Source organism: Anas platyrhynchos, chromosome 7 (assembly GCF_047663525.1).
Source record: "Anas platyrhynchos isolate ZD024472 breed Pekin duck chromosome 7, IASCAAS_PekinDuck_T2T, whole genome shotgun sequence".
NCBI classification, from domain to species: domain Eukaryota; kingdom Metazoa; phylum Chordata; class Aves; order Anseriformes; family Anatidae; genus Anas; species Anas platyrhynchos.
The window spans coordinates 31,783,415-31,796,806 of NC_092593.1; the positions used below are offsets into that span (position 1 = coordinate 31,783,415).

General features: G+C 44.3%; 1 protein-coding gene across 7 annotated transcripts in view; it reads right to left on the minus strand.

The window, feature by feature from the left end:
• Nucleotides 1–13,392, minus strand: part of SPAG16 (sperm associated antigen 16) — a 395,938-nt gene that overhangs the window by 128,436 nt on the left and 254,110 nt on the right. Inside the window, exon 14 of one of the 7 annotated variants that reach the window (XM_038182155.2) lies at nucleotides 6–1,120. The exons of the other annotated variants lie outside the window; for them this stretch is intronic. Within the exon in view, the coding sequence (XP_038038083.2) occupies nucleotides 1,052–1,120 (69 nt within the window). The 3' untranslated portion in view covers nucleotides 6–1,051. Of the gene's footprint in view, nucleotides 1–5; nucleotides 1,121–13,392 lie in introns of those variants that run through there. 7 annotated transcript variants of the gene reach the window in all.

Consider the following 13,392-nt stretch of genomic DNA (forward strand, 5'->3'; position numbering starts at 1 on the left):
CACACCTGATCAAAAAATGGGTCAGTTTAAAGAAATCAGCTGACATGCATTTGGTAAATAAATATCAGAAGCATCAAAAATTACCTTTTTAAAAAGTTTGGGCTTACCAAATCAAAACAAATTTCTGTTCTAAAACGTTAACAAGTTTAGATTTAAGTATATTTTTAGGAACTGAAAAATAGATCAGAATTATTGAAGAGGAGTGCTTCAATTATCCTGAAGATGCTGTAATTTGATTTTTCCATCCACATATCGATGCGCAGAAAGTTTTCAATCTGCTGTCTTTCCATCCTAGCCCAAGAAGGGCACACCTGTGAGTTAGAAGGCTACTTGTACTGCACGACTCGGTTCGTGTCCGCCCTGCCCACCGCCAGATGGATCAAGCCAAGCAGCACTTCCAGTGCCACAGCACAGCATGAAGCAGAAGGCCGAGGCTGCAGTCAGGCTGGGTTTTGGCATGCCTTGCTAAGAAATCAACGCTGCGCCCCTTCGTGCCTCGTTCTTCCTTGGGAAGCCCAGTGAGACACCGCAGGACGCACTCTCCACCCGAGCACCTTGGGGCTTGGCATAGCTCCGGTTGCAGGGTGCTGTGCTGAAGTCAAGAAGTGGAAAACCCCAAAGGCCTGTATGCCTCACTTTGCACGCACGGTACAAGACGTGGGGCTGCAAATTTCCATCATAATGTCTTTTTAGACAGAACTGACGTGCTCAACGTCCTTGGGCTCCATGCCTCACACAGGAGGACAGCTCTCTTCCAGGAGCGGGGGCTCCCAGCTTGGCGCTCCACCACTCTTCCGCAACCCAGGCCATGAGGAACAGAGCTCCTGGGACACTGCCCAGCATGTCACAGAAATATAAAATACTAAAATAGAGTTGTTTCCGCAGAAACATTTGGGTAAATCAGCATTTTGTGGTGAAATTCTCTTTGACCAGATTACTGTCAAGCAAGGTTAAAAGACGGTTTGCATTAAGGTTTGTAACACACCCATAATCTCTATCATTATTTGGGAAGCTCCGTACAACCATAATAGCATTTACTCTACTGATTCAACTATCGGAAATCTAGCCAGTCTGACAAAGTATTTCTTGTTGTTATGCCATTTCTGACAGATGAATATTGCTGAAAAATAAATAGCAGGCAATTATTTTAATACACTCTTACTGAACATTACTTTAGAAGATTATTCTAAATTGCTAAAGACAGAACCAATTTATCTAAACAATTATTTAATAACACTATGGATTAACATTATATAGTCAGGTAGACAGAAACTATAGATAGAAACTGCCACTCTTCCCTTAATTTCAGATAGAAATGAAGAAAGAGGTCTCCTTCAAAACCAATCAAAATATTGATTTTTTTGTAACAGAAATAACTTGTCCTTCAAAATCTCTCTTAATTTGGTGATGCTCATGGAGCAATTTGGTGATGCTCAGAAAGCTTCTATCATTAGACCATATATTCCCAACCTGAAAGCTGGATCATTTCTTCTAAGCTTATATGCACAAGGGAAGGAGATTAATAGAAAAGGATTTCTTTTTTTTTTTTTTTTTTTTGGCAGTAAGCCACTGTTTTTCTGATTCTGTAATTTTCATGCCTCTATGTTAAGCAGATGTTTGTCTAAATCATTTAAATCTCTGTCTTTTTCTATTTTAGACACATTTACTATTAAGGAATGCTCCCTGAGTAACAGCATACATTAAAAGTTAATTAAGAGGAAGTTAAAGGAGAAGAAAAGTAATTACCTTTTCCATACCCTCAACAAACATTTATTTCATTTTGGCAGGTTAAAAATGAGCAAATTTGGAGTAGAGGTGTGGAAATTGACAATACGCATTTTTAGGAAAAAGCTTTATTATCCGTTTCCTTACACGCTAATTAGGAAACACAATCCGATCGCTCATGTTGAGCGGGACTGGTGAGTAATGTAAGCTGCTTGGCTGATTTCATTGTCGTACATAACTGAACTCTTCAAACGTGGCACACCTAAATCAAACAGCAGGCAGTTATGGGCTGCCATCACCCACATCGAAAAAGTTTTGATCATTACAAGACGCTGCTAACTTGGGTTTTAGTTATCATGCAGCTTCCAATAATAATGTGTTAAACTTGAAATGTTAAAGGCAACTATTTACTCTTGACTATTAATTACTTCAGAGGGAGCAAAACCAATCTAGAAAAATGTGCATACTCATACTCCCCACACACTCCCAGACACACTTTTTAACTTACAGGTGTGTGTGCAATGACAGCTCATTTATAGCAAGGCACACTCCCCTTGTTAATACCTGGCTCTTAATTGAAAATAAAATCTTGGTAACGAGATATGTGCATCTTTACTCCAGAAAAGAGTAGTTTCTGGATTAGAAAAGAAGAAAAAAAAAAAAGCAATAACAAAAGAACTTCAGGAAGAAGTTCTTTCCTAGGCACAGTAATGCTGTTCTATTTAAAGTAAGACAATTACTCTTCTGAAATAACCCCCTCCCACTCCCAAGATGCTCTGTGCCCTGATACCAGGTCTCAGAAAGTGAGAGGCCCTTGGGGTCAATGTGCTCGGGGAAAGGCAGCCCCCCGTGGGCCAGCACCAGCACCAGCCCTGCACATTCCTGGCCGTATCCAACTCAACGCCTCCACCACGGGTCATGGCGCTCCACGGCAGGGGAATCTGAGACATGATGCTCTGCATTATTCAGAGAGGAGCTGACAAAGGGCTAATTTTTAATAAAGTGATTAGAAGGGAACCAAAAATGGGACTGCTCAGCAAATCCACAGCAGGTCTTGCAAAATCCATTTTTCAGATTCGGAAAGGGAAGATTTTAGATGGAACCAAATCCACCAAAAAACAGATCCCTAAACCAAAATTATTCAAATATTTTACACAGTTTTTCCCCAGGATGAAACTCCCTGGAGGCTGCTGTGCCAGCAGGGCTGGGCAGGTCTCGAGATGTCCCAGAGGTGCCACTGGACTCACTCTGCCCCTGACCTCACCTGTTCTTCCAGTGCTTCTGGCTAAAGCAACTCCTTGTTGCTTTTGCACAAACCAAATAGAAAACAGAAAGGATTTAAATAAAAAGTGGGACTGGGGCACAGTTGTATCAGCATACATCACTGAGCATCTTTTTTCCTGTGCTGGGCTTGTTCACGGTGGAAAATTGGACCACTGATATTTATTCCAGTCACCAGCAGGGAAAGATTATGTACAAAGGCTACGTTGCTAAATTCTGCCTCTTGCCTATCAGTTTTGTCCCAGTGTTTCCAATCTGCATGTGATAAATGTCTTCTTTTTGAAAGATTATTGCTTCTCTATAAAGCATTTTGGAGGAGAGAGAGGGGAAAGAAACAATCAGCTGAGTAAGGGACTGGCATGCAAAATACTATCATTTGCAAAACACTGGCCTGAAACGCACTTGGAGACAGGGAAGCTGGGCTTGAGCCACAGAAGACGAAAAACAGGAACGCAATAATTACATATTTATTTTTAGAGAAGATGGAAAGCTAAATAAACTATAAAACCAGTGTTTACCAGTAAATCCCCTCTGTCCTGAGAGCCACGCTGAGTGGTGCAGGAACAGTCAGTTCTCGGGGGAGCAACTGGTGCTACCTTTTTGGCAGTGCCTCATTCCTCCTGTCCTTGTGCCAGGACACTTTCGGTCCTGAAACAATTAATTTCAATAGTGCTGCAGCGAACTAGTGCCAGAAATCTCAACTTGAGAGACAACAATGCTGCTGCCGAAGCTTGTTTTTCTGCCCTGGCTCTGAAATCACCTGAATCACAATTAAGATGGGCTCTGAGACCGTGCTCCTGAATGGGAGCTGACAGAGTGCAGGCTGCCAGGAACGAGGGACACAAAGCATCCCAATGCAGCGTTTGTGCTGGGATTAGTGCGCTCGCAACTGGATTTGGCGTGGGAGACTCTGTGCGACGGGGGATTTACGGCGGGGCTGAGGAATGGCGTGCTGACTGCTTTGATAAACGTGCATCCTTGAGGTCTGCCTAATTGTTCTGAGAAAACAAGGACGACACCATTAAGCACAGGAGGAAAAAGCGTACAGAAGCAATTCCACGTGATGCCACCACGCTCTGAGGCCTGCCTCCACATAAGAGAGCCTGGGCAAACGCTGTGCTGCAAGGGAAGCTGGCTGTTAAGGAGAAGAAGGCCATAACTCACAGCACTGACTGGAATACCGTCCTGTTGGTGGGAAAGCCCAGCCTGGCTTGGTGACACTGAGAGATCTCTCTTAGCTGCCTCACATAAGTGACAGCACATAATTAGCAACGACTTACTCATTGCTGCAAAGTGGGGATGCTTGGGGTTCTCTGGGTACACAGGCAGCAGGTTGCTGCTAGTTCTGGCACTTTGGCAGCTACACCATCACATCAGCTCAACTGCAAGACAACGAGAGAATGCACAGTCCTACTTGCACCAGCAGCACAAAGTACCATCAGGGCGGTCTAGTGGAACAGTCTGCAGTGGAGCTGTACAACGGTGCTGTGTCATCGCTCCTCCACTCCAATCGCTCACTTTAGGACTTCAGCTGAATCACCTTTACATTATCAGGGCAGCACACTATAAAACAGCAAGACCCTTACCTTTTAATATGGCTTTTCAATCACAGGTTAGATGAACAAGAAAAAGAGAAAGGGGAGACAGGGAAGAGGTGAGGTGATACAGATACTATACATAAACAAATTCCTGATCAGATGAGGGAAAAAAGAAGCATCTCCCCAATTTTGTATCATTTTCATATTCAACAAACCGCGACACCTTTTAATACAAAATGTCCTTGGCTGTTTATTGCACTTATAAATATGGAAGCTGAAATTCAATTATAACCAAAGAGTTGCACGCTAGGCTTGGACCATAAAATGTGAACAAGCCCTCTCCATGCTGTTGCCCTGGGGGCATCAGAGCATAATGCTGTTGTAAACCTCTGCTCGTGTGCCAGTTCTCTGTACATTCAACATATACACTACAAAATTTCTATCAGGCAAAATGTTTGAAGTATGAATTACCATTGCAAACTTTCACTATCCATCAACGCTGCATGGAACATCCTACTCAAAGCATTTTTTGACAGCCTACAACTTTTTCTCCAGAACCCAGGACCCTCTCAGCCATTTTGCAAGACTATTCTTCGTCAAAAACGGAATGCTTCATTTTGATTTGAAACAGCAAGAAAATCTCTTTTTAGCTGGTATGTTGCAAGCTCTGAGGTTCCAGTCTTTCAATAAAAAACACACAGCTGAACTCATCCCAAAGGCTTGCCTGTTTACAGTTCGAGCTTTTCTCAGCCAGGCTCTCTTTTTCTGTTCTAGCAGTGGGGTGTGAACAGGGAGTCTAAAGAAGCCACCCACTGAGGTTGTGCAGAACCAGAATGGAGTAAATCTGCACACCGGCAGGAGCGGTTAGAAAGGAGCGATCTATACAAAGCAACAGATGGACTGCAGGCTGGGTAAACACCAACATTTTGATTCACTATTTACCAAAGTGGAAAGCTGTTTATTGAAAATATACTACTTACTTCACAATATTATTGTTAGGAGAAGGCAAAGTGATTTCTAAGGTTTGGTTGTTTTTTTCATGTTTGCTTTTTTTTTTTCATGTTTGCTTTTTTTTTTTTTTGTTAACAGATTTTTTTGAGAACGTGTAGCCCCAGTCACCAGGTCATCAGCCTCCTTAAACAAGTTCACACAGTTGTGTCTGGGATGGGATGGTAGATTACAGTTGTGATATAAAGCAGCTCATGCTTGTAGTACTAATTTAATGTAGTCTTTGAATGTGCAAAGCAAAACCCCATTATAGCATATTTAGTGCAGATGAGCAGGTCCAGACACCGTACTTCAATGTGAGAGACCAGCAGCTCTGTGCTCCATAGCACATAAAAACAGCTCTTGGGGAATGCAGATAAAGGGAAGGTTCACAACCTACCCATACCACTTCTTCACCAGAACGTGGCAGAGCACTGTAGGTGTGCAGGCAGAAACACTGATCCCCAAAGAGGACCTTTCATAAAGAACTCCTGTCTGTAACCTGCTCTCTTCAGTTACTATGTGCAGAAAGAAAACTCCACAGTTAATTGCAGAAAGAAAAGTCCATTTAAGATGCAACGCCGTTAGCTTAAAAGACTAACAGATGTATCCATTTCTCATACGATCTGAATGGCATGGTAATTTTTCCCCCTTCTGCCTTGTCAAGAGCAGGATTCTGAGCAAACGTGTTGAAGCAGAACCTAAGTGAAGCGAGCAGCACAACTGCTGTCTAGAGGAAGTGTGTAGAGGAAGCGTGTTGCTGTGCACAGTAATGTGGGAGGTCAGTTCCCCAAATGTCTATAAAGCTCACCACATTAGACAGCTCCTAGACACCCGACACGTTTATTTCTTTGCTGTACTTGCTTATCTGAATTCTGGTTTAGTGAATGGCCCTGTGCACTGCCACACGCATGCTGTACAGGCACGGGAGGTGCTGAATATGGCACTCGGTTGCTTTGCAAACTTTGGCATCCATGCTTTAAAGTTTGGCATTTTACATCAAAACATCTGTGGCAGAGGTTGCAGCATTTGTAATAGAGCGTTCATCTCAAATCTGTTTCCTTCCCTGGCTTGTCAGGACACAATAGTTAAATCTCAGAGATGAGATGATGCAAAAGGAGATTTTACTTCATGTAACATCATGAGTGCTGCGTGAAAAGCTGTAGGCACAGAACACCATCAGTACAAAATGCAGTACCTCTTCCTTCAGGGGCAGGCAAACAATGCCTGGCTGCCTGCCTTGCTTACTACCGACTGCTTTTCACTCATAAATTCTAAACTTTACTGGTTCTTAAATCCTCCAGCGTCACCTCTCACTTCTGCCCTGTCAAAGGCGACAGTGCTAACCGGTGCTTTGAACATTTTCTGGCAAACACCTTTGTGCTCCCTTCCCTGCTACATTTCACGTCTAGAAACACCCAGGGGCCACCTCACTGACCTCAGCACATTTCTCCTTCCCTCTCCTGCTTACAAAAAAGTTGCTAACAAACTGTCTGTGTAGCACAAAACATTGCTTGTGATGTTAAATAACACCAGAATGGTTGCACTGCAATGTGGTGCTCTCTTGGGCTGAAGCTGCTGGTGTCTGCCTTGGTTACGAGCTGCCCAGAGCAGGAGCACAACGGAGCCCGATCTGGGAACAGGGGTGTTAATATAATACCTTCTAAGTAAATTTAGCTATTATTTTTAATTAATTTAGGTATTGCGTGGCCAGTGGTAATCTGCTAAGAACATTATTACACACATACACACACCAAATTGCTTTTTTACTAATGACTCATTTGTTTTATTCTTGCCTCTTTCCAAAAGGCGATTAGGTTGAAAATGACCTTTTGAAGATTGTACTTGCAGACTGATCTTTTCATTTTTAATTACTTACTTTGCTTTAATTGTTACATTAGGAACTATTAAGAAAGCAGCCAGCTTCATAATCAATAATTTAATTAGAGTTTTAGGACCAAGAAGTCAATGCAAATGTTACTCTGCAGCCAGGCCTTTCCCAAAGCCTCTGAAAGAACTTTACTCTCCTTTTGTTTCAAAGTGACATTGGTGACATAAAAATTAAATTCCTCCTTACTGCAATATATCATGGGCACGCATTAGAGATGTACACAGGTGGTTGGTAAGAAGTTCAGATCCAGGTCAATCTATTTGCTGCCCAGACGGGAATGCAGCCTCCTCCTCTCACTTCATTTCTAAATAATCAGGGACACACCAAATGCCATCGTGCTGCACGCTCCAGCAGAGCCTGCTCCTGTACCGCACGCCACTAGTTAAGTGTTTACTGAAATCTATAGCCAGACTTCTCCCCTGGCTACAACTTCACAAATTTTAAATTTACCTATTTATAGCTCTCTAATTGCTACTAATATTCTAAGAGAACCAGCAGCGACTGAAAATTGATCCACTCTAATTTTACAGCCGGTGAGATCCGATTCAAGCAGCAGCGGGCGAGCAGCCCCCTCCGCCCCGCCGTCTCCTCACTGCCTGCCTGTGCAGGTTTACAGCACATGAGTGGAGTATCCCAGGGAGCTGTGATGCAGCTGAGAACTGAGTGTTTCAGGCAGCTGCATTGCTCCAGAACACCTAGGCAAGCAGCAACCCCCTGTCTGGGAAAGCATAAGGAGCCAGTACTACCCTGCTAGAGCATCCTACTGTATCCTCCAAGGACAGAGAGCCTTCCAGCCCACCTGCAGCTTTGGTGAGAAGCACAAAAGCTTGCAGAGGGGCCGGGCAGCTGCACTGACCTGTCGGGGTGCTACGAGTCTGTGAGCTTGGCAGTGAGCAGGACTTCACAGGCAGGTACCACTGGCACCTGCTGGAGAAGGGCCAGAGGACCCTTCCCTTTGGGAAAAGCAACGACAGGAGCAGGGAGCCAAGACTCCCTCTAAGACACACGGTGAGTTAAAACCAGAACGGGTTACACTGCCAGAAGCATTGCCTGAAGGGTGCAAGTGCATTACCAGCAGCAGCAGCAGGAAACTCAGGCAGAGCCCCTGGGGAACCCGTGGCCATTCAGGACCAAAGCATTCAGGCTGCAGAGGACTCCTCCAGCAGCAGCTTAAATGACTGCAAACATCACAATGGAAACGCGTTACTTCCATCAAGCCAAATAACTACATGCTTGCCAAGATAAAGCCATTTACAGATTTCACGTGAATTAGGAGGCAAGCTGGGTATTAGCCTTTAACTTATGGACCTGTCTCATCTTCTCCTAGGCATCTCCTTGAAATGAAGCAAGAGCATTGCTTTTCTACGTCACGGAGACAAGGCACAGGAAGACAAGGCATTAAATGGGGCTGCCTTCCAGCTGGCAAGAGGACCCGAATGTCCAACGGACAGGAGCAGGCATGTCAATGAACAGGAACAGCTTAATAAAACAGTAATTATAACCTCTTAAGAGCCGCTAATTCACCTGGAGCTTTGCAGAACAAGGTAACTCGTCTGATCTAAAATGTTTAGAGCCTCATTTAAACCGAGTTTAACAAGGAAAAAAGCCCATGAGATCAACTGATTATACACCTAGAAAAACTTTGGATTCGATGGTTTGATTTGGGCAAGAAAAAGGAAGGACAAGTCAGTAACGGAAGGCTAAGACAGATGGGCAGAGTCACCGTTCCAGGCTGAGGGACAACATTTTTGGAGGAAAATCAGAATGCAGCATATTTTAAAATGACGGTGACCATACCATGTTTTTTTCCAATCATTTTTTAGGAATAGAAAGAAATCAAGACACTTTTCCTCAGCTATATTTTTGGTTTTGAACAAGCACTAGGTCACTATGCAGGCATCCAAACTGCTATCCCACAACCCTCTTCCAGTTTTACTCTTCTCTGGTAGTACTTTTTGGAGAAAACATAATCCATATTCATACCTATTTGGGGTTTAGCTGCCCAGTACGGTAAAATCACCACAGTTCTTCATTTCATATTTTACTGTGACTCATAAACTCCTTTTCATATTAAGACAGGGAGCTGTAAAATATGAACCCATTATTTACAAACACACAGAACAAAATCAGGAACACATAATTTGTTACGCTGCACGCCAGGAACTGGGCCTATCCTTGTGCGCCCCTTATTCAAAGCAAAATAATTCGACTACACTGAGAGATTTGAGTTTCTCACGGAAGAACTCTTCATCTTCAATAGTGACAACTTCAATTTTGACCCACTTTTGAAGAGGATTGACTTGAACCACATACTGCCTGTCAACAGTTTTTTAAATGACCCATCCCGTATATGCACTCGGCTCTTGAATTCATTCCTCTGGAGTTCAAAAGGGCTCAAATAAAACTGACAAACCCAATACCCTGAGGATATACTGACTGATAATTTTGTGTCCAAGGTGTTTACTCAGGGATAAATCAACTGCACTAGGCCAAAAAACGTAAAGACTACCAGGCTGGATTTTCAAATAACTCCCCGGACTGCTCCACGCATGATCCTTAACACACTCGGAAACTGTTCCTGATTTTGGCCAGTGAATGCCTGATGAACACAGGCATTAAGGTCCCCCCACAGACAGGCAGCACCCCTACAAAAGGAAAAAAAAATATGTTCTGCCAAAATCTATGTTGTAAAACAACCAGTCTAATAGACAGTTTGTATTTCACTGGGAAAATGAAAGACGGGATAGGTTGTTTTAGGGAACTACCAATTCAGAGCTAACTAAAGCCTGACAAAATAAATACCGACAAATCAGAGGTCTAAAAGATAGCCTGTATTTCATGAGGAGAACAAATAAAGGTTATCGAAGGAAGAGGCCAATGGGGAGCTGGCGATGAGACGTGATCCGGCTGCACCAGCAGGGCAGTGCTGTGCCCCAGGCATCACGCAGGGGACGGACAGGCTGCATCGTGAAGGGAAAGTCTGCAACACCTGAGCTTAAGATCAGCATCCTTGTGGTTATTCTGCATCCATAAGAAACACGTGAGCAGCTAGCTCGCATTGTTTTAATGCCACACCACAGCTGGCAGCCTTAGCAGAGAGCTCAAAAGCTGGTGTATCTATTCTCAGGTAGGAGACGGTGCGAAAAGCCCTATTAAACAGCCACTGTCCTTAAATGATCTGTGTGCCTCACCTCTGATGCCTTTGGCGAGACTGTAAAACCACAAATACCACCACCCCAAGTACTGGGGATTTAAGCTACTACTTCAAACTCCCAGACAGCTCATGTCAGGATCTAAAAGTCCATGGGGTAGATGACAGTGTGGTGTAAATGCCTGAAGTAACTAGGAAAATAAAACTAACATTCACACTTTTAAGGAAAAGGTACAGCATTGAAGAGGCTTTCAGGGTAGGGCATAACTGCATTATCTGAGCATTCCCTAGGCTCCCAACCTTAGATGCTATCGCGCTGGGGAAACTTGGTGTGCTAGCTCTAAGGAACACCACGGAGCGTAGAGTGGAGTGGAGACACCACGGCTAGGCTCTGTAATCAGGTGGGGCCTCAATTGTTCTTGTGCACAAAGCTGCACTTTTTGCCACCCTAAGCCAAAGACCTGTCATGTTTTGACAAATGCTGTACCCTAGTGTACTTTTTGCTCATTATAATATCATTATAATACCAAAACACACCTCCATCCCAAAAGCTACCCGCCTCCAAGGTGCGACCACCCCTCACTGAGCATGCGCTCTGAATTTCTCGGAGCCTATTACTTTAAACGGAAACGGGAAAACTTTACACCAATCATAACTAAGATATGCTTGACTAGAGCCACTCAAGCTCCACCTAAAAGATAGAAAATAATATAAATTGGCCCAAGAGAGAGGGGATGTTAGGGAAGATACCATCGTCAGGGGAGATACCATCCCAAGGACATACGACATCCTTAGGACCTCCTGACTCCTGGGATCAGTCGACGGGCTGAGCCTCTCTTCCCCCCCCATTGGGACGCCTTTGGGTGAGATCTGAATATTTGCTTATAAATCTCTATAGAGTCTTTGATCCTTTTAACGCGTTTATTTCTAGGCTGCGCACCTGTAACACCTAGAACCCGCACCTAGAACCCGCACCTAGAACCCGCACCTAGAACCCGCACCTAGAACCCGCACCTAGAACCCGCACCTAGAACCCGCACCTAGAACCCGCACCTAGAACCCGCACCTAGAACCCGCACCTAGAACCCGCACCTAGAACCCGCACCTAGAACCCGCACCTAGAACCCGCACCTAGAACCCGCACCTAGAACCCACACCTAGAACCCGCACCTAGAACCCGCACCTAGAACCCACACCTAGAACCCACACCTAGAACCCACACCTAGAACCCACACCTAGAACCCCTGTAACACCTGTGTATTTCATGCATACTAGCTTGCTTTTGCAGATAGTCACTATCACCGGCAATCCAAAAGAACCTGATTATCTGTTGCTGTAATAAACCATACTTGATTGCATTGTGATAGCTCTCATTAATGCAACGAGGGTGAGGGTGGTTATCCGTGATAGTTCAGTGTTCTGAATCTAACCAGACCCCCAGACGGTTAATGCATTGTTGGTGAATGTCTGAACGGACCCCCAGGTGGTTAATACGTTTTTGGTGAATGTCTGAGCGGACCCCCAGGCGGTTATTACGTTTTTGGTGAATGTCCGAACGGACCCCCAGTTTTGGTGAATGTCCGACTGGTTCAGTACTCTGAATCCAACCGGGCCCGTAACGGTTAATCAGCTACACCCCTTTAACGCGACAGACAGAAAGCCAAGAGCAGGCAGTGCCAGCCATCACCCTTCCATCCCCACCTCCAGCCACACTGTGGAAGAGCAGAGGACCCCTGGGAAAGAGATGCCGGACAGCTGAGGGGAGCAGTGCCCCTTCTGCCAGATGTAGCCTTATTTTGGGTTCCCCTGTTGTATCGCAGAGACCTAACTGCATGGAAGCTTTTACTCCACCAAACCCTGGCTAACACACTCAATAGCCGTTAGCAGAAAATGACAAGCTGGCGTCAATAGGACAGAAGCCTCAATTTATTAGGAAATAACTTTTAAAAGGGCTGTAAGAAAATATTTTTATTTATTTTTTTAAATCCAACACGAGACCCCTGCACCAGCCCAGGAGGGGGCTCTGCCTGAATTCCTGCTCCCCTCTTTGTTCAGGGCAGGCTGAAATTTCACTCTCGCCTATGAGGAGGGTTCTGGCTCCACAAGAGCAGGTAACATTACTAGGAATTACTTGACACTCTTAAGGCAGGACTTTGCACAATCTCATCCTGTTCTTCCCTTCTTCCTCAGAGATTGGTGCCTGCATTATTCATCAAAGAACACACTACCTCGGAGCTTTTAACTTTTGATAGTGCTGTTCAGCCCACAAATTACTGTCGAGGATAAAACTTTATGCACAAAACTAGAACTTACACTTGGCCACTGCTGAGCTGTCTTACCCCTATTTAAGTCGTCTTTGACCCAGACAGTAAAAAGCTGACATGTTTGATGCTTTCCTGTTTGGATGTCAGGGAGATTAGTTTGATAGTGGGGTGGGAATGGGATCATTTCATTTGTATTGTGTGCCAGCAGTCTTCTGCAGAAAGAAAGCAGAAAAATAAGGCTTGTCTTAAATTACCAGACTGCATTGCAAAGGAAATCATAAAGTCAGAAACACAGCCTGGACAATTAAAATATTAAACAACAAGCAATTGAGCATCAGTAAAGACCAAAATAGACAACAACTGCCAAACACTATCTCACACGCTTCTTATTTCATGCAATCAAACAGAAAAATATAAAATACTTAAGTCTACACTGCAAGTCTTCCCAAATCCTGGTGGGACACAGTCCTTAGGGCATTGCTACCGAGTGCTGACTTCTAAACAACAGCCAGTGCACAACTTCTTAACAAACGAAATATCTGCTTGTAGCACCTG